Below are 27,161 nucleotides of genomic sequence, written 5' to 3' on the forward strand. Positions count from 1 at the left end.
GCCTTGAAACCGCCCGCGGCACCGACCAATCAGCGCCTTGTTTACACTGCGTGATTGACAGCGCGCTGGCGCGGCGCCAGCCAATCAGGGCGCGGGGGGGGGGCCCGCGCGCTGCGGCGGGGGGCGCGCGGCAATGCGATTCCCCCACCCCCCCCGCCCCGCGCGCGCACCGCGCCTGCGCGCCGCTCCCTCCTCCCCATTCATCCGCCGGGCTTGAATTAGGCGCCGCCGTTCCGCGCCGCTCGCCGCGCGCTGATTGGCAGGAGCGCTGGCGGCCCGCCAGCCAATCGGGAGCGCCGCTCGCTTGACGCGCGGCGCGCGCGCCGGAGGAAGAATGGAGCCGGGGGGGGGGCGCGGGGGGGGGGATCAATGGCCGGCGGGGCGCGAGCGCCGCGCGGCGGCCAATCAGCGAGGGGGCGCGCGCGCGGGGCACGCGCTCATTAGCATGCGGGGCGCGCCCGCCCCGGCGGAGAACGCGCGGCGTGAGCGGGAGGCGCGGCGGGGTCCCCCCACCCCCCCCGCCTTTTCCCACCCCCCCTTCCCTCCCCCCCCCCACCCCCCCCAACCACACACCCCCGGTTCCCTTTGCTGCAGGAGCAGCCGGTGCATGGGCAGTGCACGGGCACCGGCAGGAGCACGCTGCGCACCCCCGCCACGGGACCGCACTCGCCCCGCGCGCGGAACGCCCCTCCGGTAAGTAACTGCGATCCGCGGGTGGGTTTTTGTTGTTGTTGTTGTTGTTGTTGTTTGGGGGTTATTTTAATTTCGGGCGCTCCGGGGTTATTGTTTGTTGTGTTTTTTGTTGTTTTTTTTTTTTTTTTTTTTACGCCTTAACAATTTTTTTGGCGTTATTTATTTTGTTTTTTTGGGCGTTAATTTTTTTTTTAATTGCGTTTTGGGCATTATTTTTATTTGTGTTTTGGGCATTATGGTTTTTTTTTGCTTTGCCTACTTGGATTTATTACATTTTTAATTCTTGGGCGTTAATTATTTAGCATTTTGTAATTTTTTTCAATTTATTTTTTGCAAATTTCTTTTTTTTTTTTTTTTGCATTTTTACCTTATAATTTATTTTTTCGCTTTATTTGTTTGCACCTTAATATTTCTTTGCATCTTTCCGGCATCAAAATATTTTCTACGTTCGTCTTTTTCCTACAAAAATATTTTTTCTCTTCATCTTTTTTCCCCCAAAATATTTTTCCCCTGTATCTCTTCCCACCAAAATATTTTCCCCTTCATCTTTTCCAATTAAAACATTTTTCCCCTTTCATCTCTTTATATTAAAACATTTTTCCCTGAAAACCCGTCGCTTTAAAACGCTTCGCCTTAAAATTTTGTTCATTAAAATTTTGTGCGTGAAAACATTTGTTCATTAAATCATTTGCTCATCAAACGCTGCTTCACTAAACAGTGCGCCTTCAAACATTTTCGCATCGAGCCCTTTCTGCCTTAAATTTTTTGCTTTAAATATTTTTCCCTTTCAATTATTTCCCATTAATTTTTTCGCTTTACACTTGTTTTTTTAATCTCAATTTAAAAAAAAAAATCCCAAACCAAACCAACCTCTTTCGCATATTTGCCTCAGCTTTATTTAAGGAAATACACATGTTTTGTTCCCGGCCCGTGTTTCTCCCCCCGGGGCTCGCCCCGGCGTTCCCCCCGGTCCCCGCGGCCCCGGCCGGGCCCCTCGCGCCCCCCGGCCGCGCTCGCCGCCCCGCGCCCCTTTGTTCGCCACCGCCCGGCCCGTGCCCGGCTCCCCCCGCCGGATTGGGCCCCCCGGCCCCGGCGCTGCCAGAACAATGACCCGGCGGGCGGGAGCCGCGGCCGGGCACCGGCAGAGACCGGGAACCGCGGCCGGGAGACCGGGCAAATACTGGGAAACCGGGGCAGGGCGCCGGGGACGGACCAGGGAACCGGGGCGAGGAGGGTCAGGACAGCGGGAAATATCGGGCAAGCGGGGCCGGGGGAACCGGGCTGGAGGGAAGACGGGGAAACACCGAGGAACCGGGGTGGGGAAGGAAGGAAACCGGGGAACCGCGGCGAGGGAGGCGCCGAGCACCGGGGAGACAACGGGAAGCGGGGAAAGCAAGGGCGAGCGGGGCCGAGCCCCAGGGAGATACGGTCGGTGAACCGGGAGAGATAAAAGAAGCGAGCGCCGGGAAACCGGAACCCGAGCAGCGGCCAGAAAGGGTCGGAGCCGCGGGAACCGGGCCCCGGGAGCGGGGACAGCCGTGCCCGGCCTCCGGGCAACCGGGATTGAGAAGCGGGAGTACTGGATAAAGGGGGGGCTGCCCTCCGGGAGCACCGGGAACATGGAGTGGAGGGGGCTGTGCGCTGCGGAAACTGGGGATCATGAACTGGGAGTAACTGGGGGAAGGGGGGGCCGTGTTCCGGGGATGGCGGGGACCAGGGACCGTGCGCCGCGGGTACCAGGGAACCCGGGGCCCTGCGAACCGCAGAGAAAGGGGGCTGTGTACCGGGGAAACGGGGAGCGGCGTGCTGGGGCGCGGGGGCTCTGGGGTGCAGGAATGGCCGTACCCCCACCCCGGTTGTGCTCTCACTCTCTCCTTTCTCTCCCTGTGCCAGGAGCGGAGGATGAGCCGACAGCCCCGGCGCGGAGCGCGGCACGACGCCCGCCGAGCCGGCCCGGCGCGGCGCTGAGCATCGCCCACGAGCCGTGTCGGGGTCCCGCCGAGCCCCCCCGCGGGTGGGTGCCCCCGGCATGGACGGCCGTGACTTCGCGCCCCCGCCGCGGCTGCTGTCGGAGCGGGGCAGCCTGGGCCACCGGCACGGCACGGGGCGCGTGGCGGGGTCGGCACACGGGGCCGTGCAGCCCCCCGGACACTTCCAGCCCACCAAGTACTTCCCGGCGCCCATCTCCATGGCCACGCACACAGGTCAGAGGGGTCGGGGCGGCCGCGGTGTGGGGGGCCGGGAGGGGTTGGGAGGCTCGGCGCGGCCCCGGGAGCTCGGCACGGCCCCGGGAGCTCGGCCTCCCTTTGTGCTGACCTCGCTGTCACCGCGTCCGGTGGTTTTGGGGTAAGGACTCGCACACACGGGGGACATCCCCCCACCCGGCCGCTCCGCCGGCGCGGGAGGAGCGTGACCCCGGGCTCCGCCGGCGAGATCCCGGTGCCGGGACAAGGAGGCGCGTTCGGGGTGAACAAGGAGGCCGTTATGCGCGGGGCCGTGGGGCGGCGGTGGAAGGTCACCGAGCCCGGGCTCGATGTTCGGCGCCGAAGTGTCAGGGTGCGAAGGGGTTCGCGGCGCGTGTTCGCCGCGGCAGCTGCCGGAGCTGGACAAAGCGCGGCACACGGCCGAGCTCGGCACGGCCAACCAGCACCGGCGCGGGGTCACCGGATCCGGCGTCCGCGGCGAGCTGCCCGCGCGGCTTTGTCTGCGGCATGTGCTCGGCTGCAGCCGGGCACGGCTGAACCGGGGTGCACAGCGCCTAAACCGGGGTTCGCTGCGCGGCGGCTTTGAGGGCGCAGCCGGCGGGGAGCACCCTGCCGCTGCTGAGCTCCGGGATGGGGCCGGAGCGGGAGCAGGGCCGGAGCGGGAGCCGTGTGCCGGCTCGGCGCGGCGCAGCCCCGGGGCCCCTCGCTTCCCGCCGGCGCAGGCGGTTGTCTGGCCGCGGCACGGCGGCAGCGCCGGTTATTGTCGCCGCCTTGATGAGCTGTGAATACTAATAAAATTATATCTGCTTTAATGGGATTACAATTAGTGCGTGGATTAGGGCGGGGGGCACGGCCGGGCCGGCGCGGGGGGGTGGCAGCCGTGGGGGCTCTTGGAAGGAGGTGGAAAGCGGGGGGCACCGGGGGGTGCCGGGGAGGCGGCGCCGGATCGGGCCCGCGGCCGGGGCGGTTTCGCTTTGTGCCGGCGGCCCCCGCTGCCGGGACCACCGCCGGGCTCGGGGGGCCACCCTGGCTTCCCCCAGCTTTGTTGGGTGAGGAGTGCGGACGGGGGCTTGGAGCCGGGCCCCGGGATGGGGGATACGGGTAGGGGCTCGGCCGCTCTCCGGCTCGCGGTGACCGCGCGGGGGATCCCGGAGGGACGCCGGGGTGCTGCTGGCTTCCCTCCGGCTTCCCGCCGCGGCGGCGTCTCCGTGCAGGACCCTCACACCCGCCGGGGCCTGGGCGACACATGGGAGCCCGAACGCACCGGAGGTTGTTAAAATAACATGGATCCGGCTAAAAATACCCCGGCAGAAACGCGCCGAAAAAAAAAAATTGAAAAAAAAAAAAAACAGAGAAGCCAAACCCAACAACAGAACGAGCTAAAAATATTCCGGCTTTGGCAGGGCCGGCGCAGCCGGAGCGCTTCCCAGCGAGCTGCGCTCCGAGGCTCCGCGCGGCCGGAACGCTGCTGGGGCGGATAAACCGGAGCATTGAGTGGCCGGCACGGTGCCGGTGGGACGCGGGTCCCCATCCCCAGCACCCCGTGTCCCCCCGGCACGGCCCGGCCGCGGTGCCGGCAGCCGTGGCAGCGTGGCGCGGTAATTACCGCCGATGATTGATAATTACCCCACCCAGCGCACGGAGCCAGCCCGCGGTTGGCCGTGGCGGGGCGATGCCGGTGCGGCACGCGGCACCCGGGGGGCACGGCGGGGCTGGGGGGGCTCCGGCCGCGCTCCCCCAAATGGCTCCCGGCGTGGGGCCGGACTACACCTCCCAGGAGCCTTTGCCGGGCCCGGCGGCCGCCCTGGGAATGGGAGATAAAACTGTTTTCCTTGATTTTATTAAAGCCGTAACTCAGGGCCGCACGTTGTTGGAACCGAACGCTCCGGATGGCGTCGGGTTTGGCACCGGCACCGGGTGGGTGATGGCAGTGCCCAGGGAGGGGAGGATGGAGACCCCAGGAGCCACCAGAGCCCGCCCAGGTTGGGTGCAGCCTCTGCACCCCAATTGTAGTGGGTCCCACTGCCACAGCACACCCCGTGCTGAGCAGGGCCGGGGGTCCCAGTGCCTCCGCCACAAGCGGGGGTGGGAAGCTCTGGCAGAGGCCCGGCTGAGCCACGCTGGGGCCTGGCTGCAATTTTTGCCCTTCGGATGTTTTTGTGGACTAGTGGAGAGTTGTGACTGCGCCGGGCTGATTGTCACCATGGCCGAGCTCTCGGCCGGGAGCAGCGTGGCCGTGCCGGTGTGTGGCTTGACCAGGGGGGTGTGCATGTGCATCCCAGTGCGGGTGTGCAGCCTGCCCGTGGGGGTGTGCATCCCAGTGTGCATCCCAGTGCGAATCCCAGTGTGCATCCCAGTGCTGACCTGCAGCCTGGCCTTGGCAATGCCGGTGTGCGTCCTGGTGCTGGCACGCAGCCTGGCCATGACAGTGCAGGTCCCGGTGCACATCCCGGTGCATCCCAGGGTGTATCCCAGAGGCAGTGAGTCGGCAGCTGGATGTGCTCCCGCACCTGTCCCCTCCCTGGATTACGCCGCAGGCTGGGTGCTGTGCGGGTCCTGGCATGGTTTTGAGGGGGGATTTGGGTGGTGATGGTGGGAGGCAGGTGGGGACGGTGCCCCTGGCTGGGTGGTGACACAGGGCCGGGTGCCAGCGCTGCAGCCGCTCCACATCGCTGCTTCCCTGGAGACGGGATCTGACGAGGGGCTGGAGGCCGCAGCACGGCTCCAGCACGGCTCCGGTGCAGGGGCTCCCTGCTCCCCCCACCCCCCATGCGGTGCATTGCCAAAAGTAAGTGTCAAAGTTAAACCAGATTTGGAGATTAACTGGGCTGCTCCTTGGTAGCCACAAGGCGCCGGGGGCCGCACGTGGCCGGTGGGAGCAGCGGGATGTGCAGAACCCTGGATCCTGCGGAATTACCCCGGCTCTCGCAGAGTCATCCCCGAGTGGTTCCACTGTTCCTTAGTCATGAGCTGGATCTAGGCGGAGATGTTGCCACGTGCCAGGCTCTGGGGGACAGGCAGCTGCCACCGGCCCCTGACGCTGCCCGGGGAACAATGGGGAGTGGATGGGCTCCACGGAGAATTTGGGGGCCACTCTGCGTACCCCTGGCTCCTCAGGACCCCCAGCCCTGCCTGTGCCCTGACTGCCCCACAGCATCACCCCAGGGCAGGGTCTGACCCTGCTGGGTGCTGGGGTCCCCCAGCCCTGGGGGAAGCGGGGGTAGACGAGTCCTCCCCCCACCAGGACCCACGTGTGTGACATTCACAGGAGCTGCACAGGGTGCCCACAGGCCCACATTTTGGGGGGTTCCTGGGAAGGGTCCCTGTGCATGGCATCCATGTGACATCAGGATTGGGGTGGGACATCAGGACCCCCAGGACCGGACCCTCCCTGGTCCCTGTGCTCCAGAAATGGTCTGGCAAGGCACGTGTGTGTCAGGTTGTGCTCTGGGTGTGCAAATCGTGCTCTGGGTGTGAAAGTCACGCGTGCAGGGAGCATGCACTGAGCACACGCGTGTGCCAGCCGTGCCAGCAGCTTTTCCCAGCTGTGCCAGCAGTGTTTTCCAGCCGTGTGCATCACCCTCGTGAGCCTCAGTGAGTGTGCAAGCACTGAGTGTGCAGTGGCTGTGGCCAGTGCAGCTGCCGGTGGCATTCCGGAGGGGATAACCCGTTGGATAACACTGGGATGGCCCTCCTGGCCCTGTCGGGCACATTCCAGCAGTGTTTCACCACTGCAGCGTTCATGTAGTGCCGTAACAATATGGATTCAGTTGGAGTTACAGCACCGAGGGAGCCAGAGCCCATTTATTCCCTGTTTGCCAAATTTTTAAAGGGGCCGTGTGGGTTGTGAAGCACGTGGGGGGGGGATGGGGGCTGCCCACCACCCCCTGCCCGATTTGGGGGGGCCCAGGTTGCCGCTGCCAGGGTCCCTGCCAGCTCCCAGCCCTCCGCCCGCGGCCCCAGCTCCATTAGGAATGTTCCAGCCCCAAAATAGCCGAGGGAGAAACCCAACCCTGTGCACGTCCCCCCCGCCACCGCACAGCCCTGGGTCTGTCACCGCCTTGGGGATCCCAGAGGAGCCGTGGGCTGAACCCTCCCAGGACCACGGCCCCCCCTCCACACGCTGGCCCTGAAACTTTCTGCTTTCCCAACACATTCCCATCTGTGCTGCACTTGGAGTGGGGGCGAGGAGCAGCTGGAGGGAAGGGAACACCTCTTGCTGCCCCCTCCTGAGTCCCCCCGGTGCCCCCCACCCCCCTCGGCGCTGTCAGTGTGGCTATGCTGAGACCTGGCACACTTGTCACACGTGTGACCCTCTGCAGATTCGGGGCCAAGGGAAATTTCGCGCCGGAGCCGGGAGCGATGCCGGCGGGGCTGAGTCACGGCACCGGCCTCGGGGAGCCCAGCCAGGGAATTCCCAGGGTGACGCTGCCGGGGGGCGGCGGGGGGGGCCGGGCTGGGACCCCGCAGCCCATCTGTCCCGTGCTGGCAGCCGGCCCCACGGTGCTGTGCCCGTCCTGGCGCGGGGCTCCGCCGGCGCTGCCGGCTCATCGGTGGCACGAGTTGTGCCCGGTCTCCGGGACTGGCAGCACGGGCTGCTCTGACACTGGTGGCTTATCAGTGACACGAGCTGTGCACGTCCTCAGTGACCCGTCCCTGTCGTGACCTCGCCATCACCGTGGCTGGAGGGGCAGAACCAGGGGGCTGCTCCGTGCCCCTGCTCAGTGCTGCGCGTGGCAGAGCATGAGCATGCAGGGGGCCGTGGCGAGTGGGAACGGGGATCGGCAGTGCCGGCCACGGGCCCAGCGCGCACCGGGGGACCCGTGAGTCAGCGGGTGGGCGGTGGGGAGCGGCGGCCCCACGGCCCCCCCGGGACACTCCGGCCCCGCCGCCATCGGGGCGGGGTGAGGGGTTATTTTTTTCCAGCCCGTTTCACAGCTTCCAGAAAAGTCTCATTCTGGAAACCTCGGCTTCCCGCCCGGCACAGCCGCCCGGCACGCTGCCGGCTCCACGCCTGCGCGGGGTCCCCCGGCACGGCCGGGGCTGTGGTGCACGGGGTGGGTTTGCCACGGGCAGGGCTGAGCAGGGATCCCCCGGGACGCGTTGGCACAGCGGGATGTGCCCACCCATCCCGGTGCATGTCCGGTTCCCAGAGCTGCGGGTGGGATGCGGCCGTGCCCCCGGCCCACGCGGCCCTGCCCGGCTCGGCCTCGCCACGGAGGAAGGAGTGAAGCTGCCTGAAACCACATCCCGACACTCATCCCAGAGGCATCCCGGTGGGATTAGCCGGGGAGCGTGGGCCGGCTTAGAGAGCAGCATCGCTTCCTGCCCCGGCCGGGCGGGCAGCCAGCCCGCGCTCCGCACCACGCCACGCGTGCCGAGCTGTGCTGAGCCGTGCCGAGCCGTGCCACGGCTGCTCCGGCACACACGGAAATGGGGAGCGGGGCCACACGGTGAGGGGCAGCTGCTCCCCCATCCCAGCTCCCCCCATCCGGCTCCCCCCATCCGGCTCCCCCCATTCCGGCTCCCCCCGCCCAGCCGCTGGCCACCAGCTCCAAAGTTTCCACCATGATCTCACAGCTTGGCCGGGATGGGGGGCGGGATGGGGAGCACCGGCCATGGGCCTCCCCAAGGGTGCTGGGGGCCCCCCCGGGCTGCGCGGGAGGCAGCAGGGTCAGGGTCGGGGTCAGGGCTGTCCCCCCTCCTTGCACTCACACACATGTGCGCACACACACAAACATGGCACGGCACAGCCCACATCCCTGGATCTTGGGATTGTCCTGGCACTGGGAGCAGCCGGTGTCCCCTCGGGGGAGCAGCAGCGTGGGGAGCCACACGCATGTGCAAAGCCTCCCGTGTGCTGGCACACGTGTGCGTGCTTAGGACACGCACAGGGCAGGGCTCTGGTGCCCCTTGCACGGCTCTGCTGTGCCTCGCACACTCTGGAGCACATCTGAGCCCCGTGGGGCTGGGGGTGTGAGGGACGTGCGTGCACGAGGGATGTGACCGCACAGGGGACGCGGGTGCTCACAGGGGATGTGCACGAGGGACAGGGTGACGTGAGGGACGTGGTAACGCGAGAGGTGTGAGCACGAGGGCTGTGTGCGCCCAGGGGCTGTGTGTGCACAAGGGACACAGTCACACGAGGGACACGTGGCACGAGCGCTGTGTGTGCACGAGGGCTGTGTGTGCCCAGGGGCTGCACCCCTGACTGTGCCCTCTCCCTGCAGCCGGCAGCAGCCTGATGGGGAGTGCCCCCCCCTCCTCCTTCATGGGGGGCTTCCTGAGTGGCAGCCTGGGCTCGGGGGGGCCCAGCCACCCTGCCGGCCCCGCCGCCTCCCCCCCAGAACCGGCCTTCTGTGGGCCCCACTCCGGCACCTCCCAGATCTGGTTCTCCCACTCCCACGAAGGTGAGTGGGCACCGGGGTGGGGATGGGCTGTGGGTCCAGGGTGGCTGGAGGCAGTCATGGCTCTGCCCAGTGCCAGTGGTCACGTCCTACCAGTGCCCACATGCACGGGATCCAGACCCCCTGGGTCAGTGGCTGCTGGGTGATGGGGGTGGGTACGGCCACCATCATGCCCCAAAACCCTTGGGCATCCACGGGGACCAGGCTCAGACCCCACAGCTGGGGTTCAGGGTGGCCGGAGAGGCTCCTGCCGGGCTGAGGCTGGGCCACCTCGTGTCACTGGTGATGATGAACCTGGACAGGGATGCCCGTGTTGGGGCAGGTGACAGTGTGGGGACCCCCCCCGCCCCCCGCGGCAGACCTGGTTAAACCGAGTCCCTATGCCCCCCCATGTGCTGGCGTCTCCGTCCCGCCGGAGGAGCGGGAGCGGGGCGGCGGTGCTGGCGCGGGGCCCTGGCAGCCGGCCCGGCTGGTAGTTTGACCGGCTGCCAGCTGGCTCCCGGCGTTCCGGGGGGGCACGGGGGGACGGGGACGGGCAGTGCACGCGGCTGATGGACAGCCCGCCCGAGCCGTGCCGAGCCGAGCCAAGTACGGCCACTGCTGACACGAGTTTGGGGGGGGGGGTCTCAGTCCGTTCCCCCCCCGGCTCCCAGAGGGTGGGAGGGGTCTCAGCCTGGAGGGGATCGCAGGCTCTGCAGAGAATTCCCAGCTGGAGCGGTGCAGGTTGGGGTGCCGGGGGCAGGTGCCACCCCAGCCCCGCTGACTCGGTGTCCCCAGCCCCGGGGTACCCCCGCTTCTCCGGGAGCTTGGCCTCCACCTTCCTGCCCATGGGCCACCTGGACCACCACGGCAATGGCAACGTGCTCTATGGCCAGCACCGTTTCTACGAGAGCCAGAAAGGCAGGTACCGGGGGTACCGGGGCCACCAGGGACCCGCATGGGGGTGCGTGTCCCCAGCCGGGCAGGGGTGGGGGGCTGGGTGCCGAAGCAGGTGGTACCGGAGCAGCGGGTGGGGTGGTGGGTGCCGGTCCCGGCCCCGCTCCTGCTGTTCACTGTGTTGTGGCAGGCGCTAATGGGGCCGTTGTTTGGGTGGGACACGGACCTAACGAGCCCGACCCTTCCTCCCGCTCCTCCCCTCACTGCTGCGGCCGCCGGTTGGGTGGGGAGTGCGCGGGGGTCTCACCCATCGCCCTCCCCTCCAGATAACTTCTACCTGCGGAACCTTCCGGCGCAGCCCCCCCTGCTCCCCGCCAGCCACGGCTTCCCCGGCATCGCCCGCGCCGCCCCCGGGCCCCCCGCCGGCTCCTGCAGCCGGGAGCGGGACGCCGGTCCCCTCCCCAAGACCCCCAAGGACTACGAGCGCTTCCTGGCGGGCAAGGAGAAGGGGGGCAAGGGGGACCCCAAGGAGCGGCTGCCCGAGGAGGACCCGAAGGAGCGGCACAAGGCGGTGCTGCCGGTGCCGCCCGAGGGGCACTGCAAGGAGGGGGTGCCGCCGCGGGGGTCCGGCGACGGGCGCCCCAAGCCCCTGGCCTCGTGCCTGCTGGGGGCCAAGGGGCTGGACGGGGACGGTGCCCGCGCCGCGCTGCCCAGCTGTGCCGGGAGCGCCCTGCCCCGTGCCGCCCGCTGCGCCCCCAAGGAGCGGGAGCCGGGGGTCCCCGAGGCCCCCCAGCCCTACGGCGAGGCGGTGGAGCGGCGGCAGATGCTGCATCACGCCGTGTCCTACGCCGTGCCCGCCGCCGGCTCCTTCCCCTGCCTCCCGCTCCACGCCGGCCCCGAGGTGCTGTGCCCGCTGCCCGAGCCCCCCGCCCGCGAGCTGAAGCTCAGCGGGGCTACGCTGGTGCCCTCGGTGGGGCCGCCGACGGACAAGAGCCGCTCCTTCCAGGCGGAGTCCGGCGGGATGGAGCGCGGGGACGGCAAGGAGCGGCACTCCGAGGCGGGCACTGAGCCCTACGGTGCCCCCTTCCACCACCCGCTGAAGGCCGAGGGGCCGGCGGAGCGGCGGCTGGAGTGGGGGGCTCCGGGCGCCCGGCTGAAGGGGCTGGAGTACCTGGGGGGGGGCGCAGCCGAAGGACCCCCCTTCTCGGGCCGGTGCCCGGCGCCCAAGGCGGGTCTGGAGAAGGGCTACTTCGAGGTGCCGCCGGCCCCTGACTGCTCCCGCGCCCCCCGGCCCGACCCCCTGGGCGTCCGCGTCGGCCCCTCCTGCTGCACTTTAGAGAAGGGCCCCCCCAAGGACCTCCCGGCCCAGAAGGTGGCCCGGATCCGGCACCAGCAGCACCCCGAGGCGGAGGCGGCCGAGGGCAAGCGCAAGCCCCTGGAGTTGGGTGCCCTGGGGTACGGCGGGCACCCCCTGCCCCCCTGGGGGGTGCAGGGCCAGGGGCCCCCCCTGGCTGTGGCGGAGGAGCGGAAGGGGGGGCCCTACCTGGACCCCTTCGGCGCGGGGCTGGTGCGGGCGCAGGAGGTGCCCAACGCCCCTGACGAGGTGTCGGCCATGAAGAACCTGCTCAAGTACAGCAACGGGGCACTGCTGGGGGGGCAGAAGGGCCCCCCCTTCGTGGGGCTGGGCAGCGCCAAGGGCAGCTGCGCCCACCAGGATGCCAAATTCCCATCGGGAAAGGGTCAGCCGGAGCTGGAGCGGCCGGACTGCGCTCGCGGCCGGGAGCACGAGGCGTTGGGCCCCGGCGGCACCGAGGGCGAGGTGCGGCAGCCGCCCGTGGGCATCGCGGTGGCCGTGGCGCGGCAGAAGGACACGCTGGGCCGCCACGAGCCCTACGGCACCGGCGGCACCGGCAGCACCGGGCGGCAGCGGGCGGCTGCGGGAGTGAAAGGTAAGGGCTGGGGAGGGGACCGGGGTGGCGAGGGGCTGCCGGTGCCATGCTGATGCCACCGTGGTGTCCCCGTGGCAGCGGGCACCGCGCGCCCCGTGCACCTGATGGAGCTGGAGGCGGAGGAGGAGCGGGGCCGGCTGTGCGAGGAGCGCCTGGGGCTGCCCGGGAGGGACATCCTGCTCCAGTGAGTGATGGGGTGCTGCTGGGGGAGAGGGGGGACCCTGGTGTGAAGGGCAGAAATGTACTGTACGTGCTTTTTGGGGTGCAGGGATGGGAGATGGGATCCCAATGGATGGCTTTGGGGGTGCATTTGGGAGATCGGGGTCCCTGTGGGTGTTGGTCATGCAGGGATGGGAGATGGGACCTTTTTAGGGGTGCAGGGAAGGATGCTGCGGTCCTGGGGTGCTGCTGGGGGTGCAGGGGTGGGAGATGGGGGTCCCTGGGGGTGCAGGGGTGGGCGGTGCCAGTGCTGCCCCCCACTCTGTGTATCCCCTGTTCCCGCAGGGACAACAAGGACCTGGTGGAGTTCGCCCGGATGCACCCATCGGGGGGGTGTCCTGGGGAGCTGACCCCCCACCTGATGATGGCGGGGGGCTCGTCGCTGCCGGCGGGGCAGCTCGGGGGGGACCCCACTGCCCACGCCCACCCTGCACACACGCACTGGCTGCCCCGCACCCGCAGCCCCTCCATCTGGATGGGGGGACACTCCTATGGTCAGTGCCGGCTTTGGGGGAAGTTGGGTGGGTGCTGAACCCCAGCAATGGGGTGCTGACAGACCCCCCATCCCCACAGGCATCGGGCACCCCGCCCTGCACCAGAACCTGCCCCCTGCCTTCCCTGCCTCCATGCCCAGCGCCATGCAGCCGGTGTTCCCCCTCGCCCAGGACCCCCCTGCCCAGCTCGTCATCCTCCCCACGGAGCCCCCCACCCATGGCACCCCCCACACGCTGGGTGAGCCTGAGACACCCGGCTTGTGCTGGGGATGGGGGTCCTGGAGGCTGGGGGGCCTGAGAGAGAGGAGAAGGGGTCCTTGGGGGTGCAGCCTGGGAGATGGGGGGTCACTGGAGGCACTTTTGGGGGTTCATGGGTGATGGGGTCGCTGGGGGTACTGCTTGGGGATGCAGGAGTGGGAGATGGGTCTCTGGGGCACTTTCGGGGCTGGAGGGGAGGGGGATGGGGTCCTTGCAGGTGCTTTCGGGGTTCAGGGGTGGGAGATGGAGGTCTCTGGGGGTGCTGCCAGGGTCACAGGGCTGGGGTTGGGCACTGCTGAGGTCTGTGGGGTGACCCTGAAGAGGGTGCCCGATTGATCCCCCTGCTGCCGGCAGCTGATGTGATGGACCAGGCGTCGCTGTGGCCCCCCATGTACCCGAGCCGGGGTCCCGGTGCCCACCTGCAGCACACGGGGCAGCTCCCCGTGTACCCACGGTCGCAGTTCCTGCGGCAGCAGGAGCTCTATGCCCTGCAGCAGCAGCAGCAGCAGCAACAGCAGCAGCAGCAGCAGCAGCAACGGGCGGCCCAGGCCCTCGAGATCCAGCGCCAGGTGCACGGCCAGGTGCCAGGGGGCTGGGATGGGATGGGATGGGATGGGATGGGATGGGATGGGATGTGGGGCTGGCTGGAGGATGCAGGGTGGGATGGAGGTTGGGGTGGAGGGTGGGTTATGGGACTGGGGTGGGAGATATGGGGAAGGACTCGGGGCCTGGGGACAGGTGGTGGGGCACAGACTGGACCATGGGGCTGGATGGGGATGTGGGGTGCAGGGCTGAGATGTGGGATGCAGGAACCAGGCTGTGGGGCGGGCACTGACACGCGTCACCCCGTTGTACCCCGCAGCGGAAGCCGGAGGAGCAGCCCCTGGAGCTGGAGGAAGGGGGTCCTGAGAAGCCCCTCAAACCCTCCCACAAAGCAGTTGCCTTAAATCCCCCGGCCAAGGCCCTGACCTCGGCGGCCCCCGCGCCCCCCAAGCTGTCCCCGTGCTGCCACTCGCCGGCCCTGCGGCACCCGGCCAAGTGCCCCGTGACCCTGCCCACGGCCCCCTGCACTTTACCCGCCTGCCCCGCCGCCAGCCCCGCCGTGGCCCCCCGCTCGCCGGCCGCCAGCCCCCTGCCCGCCCCCAGCAAGGGCGGCGACGGCGAGGACGCGCGAGGCGAGGGGCAGCCCCCGCGCCGCTACCCCCAAACCGCTGGAGCCAGGTAGGACCGCGGGGACGGGGCACGGGAGGAGGGCGGGCGGGCGGGGGAAACCGGGGCGTCCCCGCTGATCACCGCCCGCTCCCCGCAGACCTGCCCCCCGGGTATGGCTACCCCGCCGCCGCCATGGGCTACCCCGCGGCGCACTCGGCCGAGCCGGCGGACCCCGACCCCGTGCACGCCGGCTCCCCGCCCGCCGAGCCCGAGCAGTCCCGCACCTTCAGCCCCACGGCCGAGGCGCTGCGGGAGCCGGGCCCCCCGCGGGACCCCCCGGCCGAGGGTCCCGGGACGCTGCTGCACCGGCACCACCTGCTGCTCCCCCCGGGGCCGCTCTGCGGGGAGCGGGCCGCAGCGCCGGCCGGCGGCGGCACCGAGGAGCCCTTCGGGGGGCACCGGGAGGGGGCTCAGGGAGCGCCGGAGCAGCCGGAGCAGCAGCACCCCGTGCCCGAGGGAGGGGGCTCCCCGCTGCCCCCCACTGCGGAGGAGGAGGAAGAGGAGGAGGATGAGGACGAGGAGGAGGAAGAAGGCGACAGCGATGGCTCGGAGCCAGAGGGCAGCTGCGACGAGGAGGAGGATGGTGACGTCCCCGCTGGGCACCAGGGCTGCTCGGGCGGGCTGGAGGCGCTGATCGCCGCCGGCATCGACCTGGGGGAGCTGCCGGCGCTGGAGGAACCCGAGGAGCCCCCCCCGGCCCCCCCTTCGCCCGCCCCCCACCCCTCAGGGATCCCCGGCATCGCCCTGCTCAGCGAACTCGCCGACCTGGAGCTGCGCCGGCGCCGCTGTGACCTGGCCAGGGAAGGTGGGTGACGCCCGGTGGCCCCAATTGTCCCCAGCATGCCCTGGTGACTCCCAGCACCCCTGGTGTTTCCAGGATCCTCCAGTACCCCTTGTCCTGGGGGGCTGCATGCCGTGCCGTGCCGTGCCGTGCCGTGCCGTGCCGTGCCGTGCTGTGCTGTGCCCCACTCGCAGCCAGTGCTCGGCTCCAGCGCTGGCTCCAGGCAGGCGCCGGGATTCCCTCCCAGCTCGGCTTCCCCAGGGAATCCCGGAGGCCCCAGCGGGGATGGCCGCACAGCCTGGCACATCCCCAGCCTCGCGGGTGGGAGGGAGGGAGCGTGGAGGGGGGACCCTGTGCTGGGTTCAGTGGGGACACTGTGGGGTGACGGGGTGGCTGTGGGGTCCCACTCCCCATGCTTGGGGTGGTGGGATGGGCACTGGGTCGGCCGTGGCCAGATGAGGCACATCACCATGGCCCTCGCAGCTGGGGGTCTGCTCCTGTGCCCCCCAGCCCCCCAAGAGCCAGCGCAGGGGTCCGGGATGTCCATCCTTGCTGACCCCGTGCCGTCCCCACAGGTGAGGATGAGGAGCTGCTGGCCTTCAACCTGCAGAACCTGGCCACGGTGGCGGCCGCCTGGTCGCTGGTGGAGGCGGCGGGGCGGGAGGGCAGCCCCCCCGCACTCAGCCCCCTGCCCGTGTCCCCCCCGCCCCGCGCCCGCGTCCCCCGGCGCAAGTACACGTGGACCCCCAAAACCAAGGCCGTGAGTGTCTCCCAGAGGGGGCGGGAGTGGGGATGAGCTGTGCAGGTCTCAGCCCTGGTGTTGAGGCTGCTGGCGCTGCCAGCTGTGCCCAAACCCCCCCGGCCCCCCAGGTGTGCCCGCTGAAGGCAGCCATGGAGCAGCTGAACACGCAGGAGGTGGAGGTGCGGATGCGCCTGGCCGAGCTCCAGCGCCGCTACAAGGAGAAGCAGCGGGAGCTGGTGAGGCTGCAGCGGCGCCACGACCATGAGTACGTCCCGTCCCCATCCCCATCCCCGTCCTCATCCCGAGCCTGGGGAACAGGGGCAGCGCTGACAGCCATCTGTGCAATGAGTTGGGCCTGTCCTTGTGTGGCGGCGGGGGCTCTGCTGACCGTGCCCCCATTTTCCAGGCGTGACGAGAGCTCCCGGAGCCCGGCGCGGCGTGGGCCGGGGCGGCCGAGGAAGCGGAAACACTCCAGTGCCCTGGGCAGGGCCGAGAGCCGCAAGGTCAAGTGAGTGACCGGTGCCGCGTGTCCCCCCTTGGCCCAGGGGAAAAAATCAATCTTCAGGTTTTATGTCACAAGACGTTAGTGAGAGAGGGGAGGGAGGGGGAAGAGGGAGACGGCAGCTGGGGCGTGCAGGAGCCAGCCAGGGTGGGGTCTGGATCCATCTGGGATGTGGTGCAGGGCCCTTCTGGGGGATGCAGGATGAGGCTGAGGGGTCCAGGGTCCCCCCAGCAGCCCCACGGGCACCGTGCCCACACCGTGTCCCCCCAGGGCGGTGAAGACCAGCCTGTCCCTGCTGTGTGCTGAGCTGCGGGGGGACCCCGAGCCCCAGAAGAAGAGGAGCAAACTGGCGGGGGGGACCTTCGGCAGCCTCCAGGGCTCCCCGGTGAGTCCCACAGGGTCTGGGGGGGTGTGTTTTGTCCCCAAAGCCCCCCGAGTTCCCCCAGTGGGGTCCTCTGGCCTGTGTGGTGACTCATGGGGTGTCACAGCTGAAGCAGAAGGTGAAGGGCAAGGGGCTGCCCCCCGGGCTCAGCCCCTTCCGCCGGAGGGACCCCAACCCTGGCGCCCGCATCCAGAAGAAGCTGAACCGGCCCAAGGGCTCCAAGGGCTCCAAGTACCAGGGGCAGGACCCCGGTCCCCGGCAGCCCCCCCACTTCAGAGGCAAGGCGGGCACAGGGATGGGGTGCGGGATTGGGGTGGGGGTGAGGGGTCTGGGGTGGGAGTGATGGGGTGAGATCCAGGATGGGAGACAGGGTCGGGATGGGGATGTGGTTGGGAGGCGGTGTGGGGCTGAGGACAGGGATGTGGGATCTGGCATGGGGACAGGGATGTGAGGTCAGGGTTGGGGTTCCGGGGTCTGGTGTGGGACTGGGGGTTCAGGGTCGAAGCTGGGGGTGCAGGGTCCAGCCATGGGTCTGGGGGGGCAGGATTCAGCACAGGGATGGGGGCTGAGTCCAGCGTGGGACTGCGGAGTGGATGCTGGGTGTCCAGGACAGGTGTGGGGGGGTGGCTCATGCCAGGGGGTCACACATGGCCCCAGCTTACCCCATCCTTCACTGGGGGTGCAGGGACTACCCCTGGGTGCAGGGTCCCTCACCAGTGTCCCCTCCCCTCGCAGACGAGCCTGAGGGGGACACGGACAGTGAGGAGGGGGACGAGGAGCCGGGGCTGTCATTGCCCGCAGGGCCGGTGGCTGTGCTGGGGCCCTCCCCATCCTCCGTGGTGAAGATGGAGGCCAACGAGAAGGCCAAGAAGAAGAAGGAGAGGCAGGGGCTGCTAGGTAATGGGATTCCCCCCGGGAATGTCGGCGGGCACAGGGGCGAGGACCCCCGGGGTCCGTGCTGGGACTGGGTGGGCAACCGTGAGGTGTTCTGAGCCTGGACCTCCCTGGGGTCCCCGGAGCCCTGTCACCCCGTGGGGTGCCCTGACCCCTGTTCCCCCCAGGTCCCTGCCGCCTGGGCAGCCCCGAGGGGGAGGTGAAGATCAAGCGGCGGCCGGTGAAGCCGGGGGGAGCTGGGAAGCTGGAGAAGGTGCCGGGCCGGCGGAAGGCGGGGGGCTGCCCCGAGGGCAGCAAGAAGAAGCTGAAAGCCAAGGCCAAGGAGAGCCTGCGGCCCCCAGCCCCCGGCGGCCCCAGCCCCCCGGGAGCCCCCGGCAGCCTCTTTGGGGGCACCGACCCCCGGCTGTTGGGGCCGCGGGACGAGGGGGCTCGGCTGGGAGAGAGGGGCAAGAAGGGCACCCGCAAGAGCAAAGGGCTGCAGGCGGCCCTCAGGGTGAGCAGGGGCTGGGGTGGGGGCACCCCTGGGCTGGGGGGCAGGGAGGTGTGGGGTCTGGATGTGCTGGGGGCACCGATGGGACCAGGGCATGCAGGGGCTGGGGGTGTTGGAGGGTTCTGGTGAGATGGGGGTGCAGGTTTTTGGGAGCAGTTGTGGGGCACTGATGGAACTGTGGGGTGCAGAGGGATGGGGGCACGTTTTTGCACAGGCTGTGGGTGCTGGGGGAGCTGAGGGAGCACCAGTGCAGGGACCAGGGTGGTGGGAGGCACCGGTGAGCCCTGGGGGAGCTGGGGTCACACAGAGGGGTCATTGGCCGGCCCTGACCTCCCCCTGCAGCGCAAGAACGGGGCGCTCTCGCTGGCCCTCTCTCCCCGGAGCGCCAAGACCATCCTGAGCAAGGGCAAGAAGCTGGCCAAGGTCAAGAGCAAAGTGGCCACCAAACAGGTGAGACCCGGGGGGACTGCCCCACACCCCGGCACGGCCCCCTTTGCCCCCCACCCACCCCGAGCCCCTCCCGCAGTGCAAGGGCCGGGCCGTCAGCAAACTCCTGGAGAGCTTCACTGTGGAGGACGACTTCGACTTCGACGACAACAGCAGCTTCTCGGAGGAGGAGGAGGAGCTGGGGGGCTGCCTGGCGGGGGGGGGCGCGTGGGGGGGTGCCCCACGCCTGCGCCATCCAGAAGGAGGATCTGCGGGATGGGCTGCACATCCTGATCCCCAAGGAGGACAGCCTGCTCTACGCCGGCAGCGTGCGCACCATCCAGCCCCCCGACATGTGAGTGGGGGCTCCAGGGCTCCCAGACATTTGGGGGGGGGGTCGCAGCTATTTGGGGGGGGCACTGAGGTGGGTGCTGAGCCCCTTCTGTGCCCACTCCCCAGCTACAGCATCATCATCGAGGGTGAGCGGGGGAACCGGCAGCGCATCTACTCGCAGGAGCAGCTGCTGCAGGAGGCGGTGAGTGGGGGGAGGTCGGGCTGGGGACCAGGGTGAGGGGTCCGCGCGGGGGTCCCGCACCCCACAGACCCTGACACGGTGCTTCCTGCAGGTCCTCGATGTCCGGCCGCAGTCGCGCCGGAGCCTCCCGCCCGGCACCCGCGTCTGCGCCTACTGGAGCCAGAAATCCCGGTGCCTCTATCCGGGGAATGTGGTGCGAGGTGAGGCGGGGGGGGGGTCAGCCGGTGGGGTGGGCGGTGCCGGGGATCCCGTGCCCATCCCAACAGCCCCCCTGTGCCGCAGGCTCCTCCAGCGACGAGGAGGAGGAGGATGCCGAGGCAGTGCTGGTGGAGTTCGATGATGGGGACACGGGACACATCGCTGTGTCCAACATCCGCCTGCTGCCCCCCGACTTCAAGATCCAATGTGAGGGGCCGGGGTGGGATCACGGGATTTGGGGCGCTGTGTGGGGAGCACGGGGCCACCCTGACCCCCCGCTCCCTGCAGGCACCGAGCCCTCCCCGGCCCTGCTGGTGTCCAGCTCCTGCCGGCGGGCGAAGCGGGCGTGCGGCGACGTGGGCACCCCTGGGGCGCTGCCCCCCACGCTCTGCCCCGACCACGGCCCCCAGCCCCCCCGGAATTCCGGCAGGAAGGCGGCCGGCAAGGAGAAAAGTGGTATGGGGGGAAAGGAGCAGGATACCCTGCTGGGCTGGGATGAGGGAAATGGTGTTGGGATGAGGAAAGGCACTGGGATGTGAGAAGGAGTTTTTGGGATGGGAGAAGGATGCTGGGATGCGAGAAGGAGATTTTGGGATGGGAGAAGGATGCTGGGATGCAGGGAACAGTGCTGGGTTGTGGGGAAGGCTGTTGGGATGGGGGGAAAGGTCCTGGGATGTAGGCAGGGGAGCAGATTCATGGAAAGAGGCAGGGATGTATGGAGGGGTGCTGGGATGCAGAGATGGGGTTAAGGGGGCTGGGAATATTGGGGTGCAGAGAAGGGTGAGGAGCTGGGGTTGGAGGAAGGGGTGGCACGATGAAGGATGGAGATCAGCCCCAGATCATCCCTCCCTCCCTCCTCCTGTGGCCTCTGGACGCCTGACCCCCGTGTTCTGCAGGCAAAGCCGTGGAGGGGCTGTCGGGGGGCCGGGGGCCGGCGCTGGGCGATGCCACGGCCGGGCGGCGCGGAGGGTCCCTGCTCAGCTGGGCCACCGTGGCACAGACCAAGCGGAAGGCAGCGAACAAGGGCTCGGCCGTGCTCCAGAACCTCTTCCAGGTCAACGGCAGTGCCAAGAAGCTGCGGGCCAAGGAGACCCTGTTCCCTCTGCACCACCACCACCACCACCTCGCTGCCCCTGTCTTCGGCAACGCCTTTGGCGCCGACTCCTTCAGCCGCATCGCCAGCTCCTACGGCTCCTTCGGCGCTGGCGCCGGGCTGGTGCTGCCGGCGGCCCAGAAGCTCCTGCGCTCCAAGAAAGCCGAGCGGCTGGAGGCCGAGGTGGGCAGGAGCGGGCGCAGGAAGGCGGCGGGCAGCGAGTTCCTGGTCAAGCTGGACCACGAAGGGGTGACGTCCCCCAAGAACAAGACGTGCAAGGCGCTGCTGTTGGCCGAGAAGGACTTTGGGGCCAGGCTGGAGCGGCCGCTGGGCAGCCACGGCTACGGACACGCCGGCCTGGGCGGCCGGGAGCGCAGGGGCCGCGCGGCCGCACACCCGCTGCCCGTGGGGCTGGCACTCCGCAAGTACTCGGGGCACGGGGACTTCGCCCTGAACTGCGACAGCGACTGCCACAGCTCCTACTCGGACATGGACGAGGACGAGGACGCGGGTGGGCTCGGCGCCGACGTCTCCTCGCGCTTCATGACGCGCCTCTCCGTGTCCTCCTCTTCCTCGGGCTCCTCCACCTCGTCCAGCTCCGGCTCCATCTCCACCTCCAGCCTCTGCTCCTCGGACAATGAGGATTCCTCCTACAGCTCGGAGGACGAGGACTCGGCGCTGCTGCTCCAGACCTGCCTGTCGCACCCGGTGCCGGCGCTGCTGGCGCAGCCGGACGCGCTGCGGCCCAAGGGCGCCGCGCCCCAGCGCTGCTTCCTGTCCAAGGCGGCCGCCGCCGGCCCCAAGGCCAAGCTCAAGCGCAAGGACCCCCTCAGCTTCGCCAAAGCCAAAGAGTTCTCCCGACGGCAGCGCCTGCCCTCGGTGGAAAACCGGCCAAAGATCTCCGCCTTCCTGCCCGCACGCCAGCTCTGGAGGTGGTCGGGGAACCCCACGCAGGTAAGGAACCCCACGGGCAGCTGCCATGGCACAGCCGGCACCCGGCTCTTGGCGCGGGCAGTGCCCACCATGGGCACCCACCTCGGCACGGTTTGGGAGGGAAGGAGCAAGCCCAGCTTGGTGCAGGTGCGCGGGGACACGTGGGGTGCCCCGTGCTCAGGGCAGAGCCTTGGACGCTCGGGTGCTGTGGCACCGCTGTGTCCCCTGCGGCCAGGGCGCTGCTCGGCTCTGAGCCCCGCCCTGGCACTGCTCTCCACGTCGCCCTGGGCTGTCCCCATGCCAGGCTGGGGAGTCCCCGTGCCAGCCCTGAGCCCGTGTCCCCTCCCCAGCGGCGCGGCATGAAGGGCAAGGCGCGGAAGCTGTTCTACAAGGCCATCGTGCGGGGCAAGGAGACGCTGCGCGTGGGCGACTGCGCCGTGTTCCTGTCAGCCGGGCGGCCCAACCTGCCCTACATCGGCCGCATCGAGAGCATGTGGGAGTCCTGGGCCAGCAACATGGTGGTCAAGGTCAAGTGGTTCTACCACCCCGAGGAGACCAAGCTGGGCAAGCGCCAGAGTGACGGCAAGGTGAGGGCAGGGCTCCGGGGGCAGGTAGCCACATGCCAGGTCAGGTAGCCACGTGCCAGGTCAGGTAGCCATGTGCCATGTCGTGTGGCCACACATCATCTCAGGTAGCCACACATCATGTCATGCCAGGGAGCCACGCACCACATCAGGTAGCCATGTACCAGGGCGAGTAGCCATATACCACGTCTGGTACACACGTGTCATGTCAGGTAGCCACATACCGTGCCAGGTAGCCACGTCCCATGTCATGTAGCCACACGTGGCCATGCACCACATCAGGTAGCCACATACAGTGTCAAGTAGCCACATTACCTACCTCGGGTAGCCATGTAGGTGGCATCATGCACCATGCCAGGTGGCCATGTCCCACAGCAGGCAGCCATATCCCACAGCAGGCAGCCATATCCCCCAGCAGGTAGCCATGTCCCATAGCAAGTAGCCATGTCCCACACCAGATAGCCATGTCCCACAGCAGGTAGCCATATCCCCCAGCAGGTAGCCATGTCCCATAGCAAGTAGCCATGTCCCACACCAGATAGCCATGTCCCACAGCAGGTAGCCATATCCCCCAGCAGGTAGGCATGTCCCAAAGCAGTTAGCCATATCCCCCAGCAGGTAGCCATATCCCCCAGAAGGTAGCCACGTCCCACACCAGGTAGCCATATCCCACACCAGGTAGCCATATCCCACAGAAGGCAGCCATGTCCCACAGCAGGCAGCCATGTCCCCCAGCAGGTAGCCATATCCCACACCAGGTAGCCATGTCCCCCAGCAGGTAGCCATGTCCCACAGCAGGTAGCCATGTCCCCCAGCAGGTAGCCACGTGGCAGCCCAGGCAGCGGCAGTGACGGCGCCTTGTCCCCGCAGAACGCGCTGTACCAGTCGTGCCACGAGGACGAGAACGACGTGCAGACCATCTCGCACAAGTGCCAGGTGGTGGGCCGGGAGCACTACGAGCAGCTGACGCGCGGCCGCCGCTGCCAGGACCGCCAGGACCTCTATTACCTGGCGGGCACCTACGACCCCACCACGGGCCGCCTGGTGACCGCCGACGGGGTGCCCATCCTGTGCTGACCCCCGGGGTGCCCGGCCCCTGCTGACCCCCGGGGTGCCCGCCCTGTGCTGACCCCGCCCGGCTCTTATGCAAAGGGTGGCGCGGGGACACGGGGGGCACATCGGCGGGCGTGGGGGGGGGCTCCCCTACAAGCCATAACTTTCCCTAGTACCTCTGACTGTTTGCCAGCAGGTGAAGCAGAAATCAGGTGTGTTGTTCTATTTATTTTGCCTGTAAATATTGTATTTCTTCCGGGAAGTTTTATGGAAAAGCGAGAAAGGAAAAAAAACAAACAAACAAACAAACAAAAAAAAAAAAGACAAAAAATGATGAAAAAAAAAAATCACAAAAAAAAAATAATAATCCTCGGGGAAGGGGGTGGGGGTGGGGTCGTTTCAGTGCACTGTGTCCCCCAGCCTGGGGGGACGGGGACAGCGGGGAGCGCTGTACAGAGGGGCCAGGGCGGGGGGCTCGGCCCCGGGCGGGGGGCCCAGCGCCGCCGTCCCCAGTGCAATAGCGGGGTGACCGCGGGGGGGACACCCCGGGGGGACCACGGGGACCCCGCGGGGCCGGCGGACGCTGGCCCGTCCCGCCGCCGCTGCCTGGAAAATATGTACAGGGGCTTTTCCAGTGTAAACACTAAAAAAAAAAAAAAGAAAAAAAAAAAAAAAAAAATCCCACAAAACAGGATTAAAAAAAAAAAAAATAACCCAAAAGGACAAAAAAACAAAAAAAAAGGAGCAAAGGGTTAAACAAAGGTTTTATGAGCCGCCACCCCTGTAAAGGCCTTTTACTATGGAACTTTTTTATGGATAACTTGGCTTATGAATAAATATATGAACCGTTGCTGGCGCCGGCTCCGCCCTCGGCTCTGCCTCAGTTTCCCTCGTGCTGTGACCACCCCTGGAACCTCCAGTTATGGATCAGGGATGGAGCAGGGATGGGTCAGGGATGGGTCAGGGATGGGTCAGAGATGCAGGGATGGGTCAGGGATGGAACAAGGCTGGATCAGGAATGGAACAGGGATGCAGGGATGGATCAGGGATGCAGGGATGGAACAGGGATGCAGGGATGGACCAGAGCTGGATCAGGGATGGAGCAGGGGTGCAGGGATGGAGCAGGGATGGGTCAGGGATGGATCAGGGATGGATTAGGGCTGGAGCAGGGATGCAGGGATGGAACAGGGATGCAGGGATGGAGCAGGGCTGGATCAGGGATGGAGCAGGGATGCAGGGATGGATCAGGGATGGATCGGGGATGCAGGGATGGGTCAGGGATGGAACAAGGCTGGATCGGGGATGGATCGGGGATGGATCAGGGATGGATCAGGGATGGATCAGGGATGGATCGGGGATGGGTCAGGGATGGATCAGGGATGCAGGGATGGAGCAGGGATGCAGGGATGGATCGGGGCTGGATCAGGGGTGGATCGGGGCTGGATCAGGGCTGGATCAGGAATGGAGCAGGGATCGGGGATGGATCAGGGATGGAGCAGGGATGGGTCAGGGATGGAGCAGGGGTGGAGCAGGGATGGAGCAGGGGTGGAACAAGGCTGGATCGGGGATGGATCGGGGATGGACCAGGGATGGATCAGGGATGGATTAGGGCTGGAGCAGGGCTGGATCAGGGATGGAGCAGGGATGGATCGGGGATGGATCAGGGATGGATCGGGCATGGATCGGGGATGGGTCAGGGATGGATCGGGCATGGATCGGGCATGGATCGGGCATGGATCGGGGATGGAGCGGGGATGGATCGGGGATGGATCGGGGATGGATCGGGCATGGATCGGGGATGGATCGGGCATGGATCGGGCATGGATCGGGGATGGATCGGGGATGGAGCGGGGATGGATCGGGGATGGATCGGGCATGGAGCAGGGATGGATCGGGGATGGATCGGGGATGGATCGGGGATGGATCGGGCATGGATCGGGGATGGATCGGGGATGGATCGGGCATGGATCGGGGATGGATCGGGGATGGAGCGGGGATGGATCGGGGATGGAGCGGGGATGGAGCGGGGATGGATCGGGGATGGATCGGGCATGGATCGGGGATGGAGCGGGGATGGATCGGGGATGGATCGGGCATGGATCGGGGATGGAGCGGGCATGGATCGGGGATGGAGCGGGGATGGAGCGGGGATGGAGCGGGGATGGATCGGGGATGGATCGGGGATGGATCGGGCATGGATCGGGGATGGAGCGGGCATGGATCGGGGATGGAGCGGGCATGGATCGGGGATGGAGCGGGGATGGATCGGGGATGGATCGGGGATGGATCGGGGATGGATCGGGCATGGATCGGGCATGGATCGGGGATGGATCGGGCATGGATCGGGCATGGAGCGGGGATGGATCGGGCATGGATCGGGCATGGATCGGGGATGGATCGGGCATGGATCGGGCATGGATCGGGCATGGATCGGGGATGGATCGGGCATGGATCGGGGATGGATCGGGGATGGATCGGGCATGGATCGGGCATGGATCGGGGATGGATCGGGCATGGATCGGGCATGGATCGGGCATGGATCGGGCATGGATCGGGGATGAATCGGGCATGGATCGGGGATGGATCGGGCATGGATCGGGCATGGATCGGGGATGGAGCGGGGATGGAGCGGGGATGGAGCGGGGATGGATCGGGCATGGATCGGGCATGGATCGCGGATGGATCGGGGATGCAGGGATAGAGCAGGGATGGGTCAGGGATGGATCAGGGATGGATCGGGGATGGAGCGGGGATGGATCGGGGATGGATCAGGGATGCAGGGATAGAGCAGGGATGGGTCAGGGATGGATCAGGGATGGATCGGGGATGGAGCGGGGATGGATCGGGGATGGATCAGGGATGGATCAGGGATGGATCAGGGATGGATCGGGGATGGATCGGGCATGGATCGGGCATGGATCGGGGATGGATCGGGGATGGATCGGGGATGGATCGGGGATGGAGCGGGCATGGATCGGGGATGGATCGGGGATGGATCAGGGATGGATCGGGCATGGATCGGGGATGGATCGGGCATGGATCGGGCATGGATCGGGGATGGATCGGGGATGGAGCGGGGATGGAGCGGGGATGGATCGGGGATGGATCGGGCATGGATCGGGGATGGAGCGGGGATGGATCGGGCATGGATCGGGGATGGATCGGGCATGGATCGGGGATGGATCGGGGATGGATCGGGCATGGATCGGGGATGGAGCGGGGATGGATCGGGCATGGATCGGGGATGGATCGGGGATGGATCGGGCATGGATCGGGCATGGATCGGGGATGGATCCCGCAGGCCCCGCGCTTCCCCCTCCCCACGTGGGCTCAGACGGACGGGCAGCGCTCCCTCGCTATTGGTCGAGCCTCCACCAATCAGCGGGGGCCGGGCCGGGAGCCGGGCTCCCATTGGCTGTCGGGGCACGCTTTTGTTCTCGGCACCGGCGCGCGCCCCAAACCTCCCCAGTCCGCCAGGGGGCGCTGCGGGCGGGGCCGAGCCCGCGCGCGGGACCGTGCTGCCCCCTGGCGGCCGCGTCGCGACAGAGCGACAGACACCGGGGAGGGACAGAGGGACAGAGGGACACGGGACAGGGGGACACGGGACAGGGGGACACGGGGGGACAGAGGGACACGGGGGGGACAGAGGGACGGGGGGCAGAGGGATACGGGGGGACAGACGGACACGGGGGGGGACAGACGGACACGGGACAGAGGGACACGGGGGAGAGGGACACGTGGGGGACAGAGGGAGACGGGGGAGAGGGACACGTGGGGGGACAGAGGGAGACGGGGTGGACAGACAGACGCGGGAGGGGGGACAGAAGGACACGGAACAGAGGGACATGGGACAGAGGGACACGGCGGGGGCAGAGGGACGCGGGATGGTGGAGTACTGGGGGGACAGCGAAGGGCATGGACAGACGGACATGGGCCCAGCAAAATGGAAGGACGGATGGGCAAGTGGAGGGACAGAGCTGCGTACTGGGAAGGACGGACAGACGGACAGGGACATGGCTGGAGAGAGACTGGACAAGTTGGCAAAGGGATGGAAGGGTGGCCGGACAGATGGATGGACGGAGAAAGGGACAGATGGACAGGCAGACGGGCAAAGGGAGCGATGGACAGATGAATGCAGGGAGGGATGGACAGCTGGATGGACAGACAGATGCAGGGAGGGATGGATGGTGAGCCAGGCAAGTGCAGAGCTGAGTGGACAGACAGACAGATGGATGC

General features: G+C 67.6%; 1 protein-coding gene across 1 annotated transcript; it reads left to right on the forward strand.

Annotated features, from left to right (window-relative positions):
* Nucleotides 1–565: 565 nt before the first annotated feature.
* BAHCC1 (BAH domain and coiled-coil containing 1) lies at nucleotides 566–23,775 on the forward strand. The gene is given in 29 exon segments (XM_048323671.1): nucleotides 566–693; nucleotides 2,587–2,897; nucleotides 9,128–9,307; nucleotides 10,082–10,204; nucleotides 10,507–12,129; nucleotides 12,208–12,313; nucleotides 12,634–12,842; nucleotides 12,922–13,080; nucleotides 13,455–13,681; nucleotides 13,963–14,321; nucleotides 14,410–14,494; nucleotides 14,496–15,117; nucleotides 15,669–15,853; nucleotides 15,964–16,100; nucleotides 16,242–16,343; nucleotides 16,608–16,722; nucleotides 16,826–16,997; nucleotides 17,455–17,616; nucleotides 17,781–18,106; nucleotides 18,446–18,553; nucleotides 18,630–18,758; nucleotides 18,760–18,884; nucleotides 18,989–19,064; nucleotides 19,156–19,264; nucleotides 19,347–19,469; nucleotides 19,551–19,718; nucleotides 20,159–21,309; nucleotides 21,639–21,875; nucleotides 22,743–23,775. Coding segments are annotated over 28 exon segments (7,500 nt in total). The 5' UTR covers nucleotides 566–693; nucleotides 2,587–2,722; the 3' UTR covers nucleotides 22,950–23,775.
* The last annotated feature ends 3,386 nt before the right edge of the window (nucleotides 23,776–27,161 follow it).

The sequence above is a fragment of the Corvus hawaiiensis genome, chromosome 19 (assembly GCF_020740725.1).
Source record: "Corvus hawaiiensis isolate bCorHaw1 chromosome 19, bCorHaw1.pri.cur, whole genome shotgun sequence".
NCBI classification, from domain to species: Eukaryota; Metazoa; Chordata; class Aves; order Passeriformes; family Corvidae; genus Corvus; species Corvus hawaiiensis.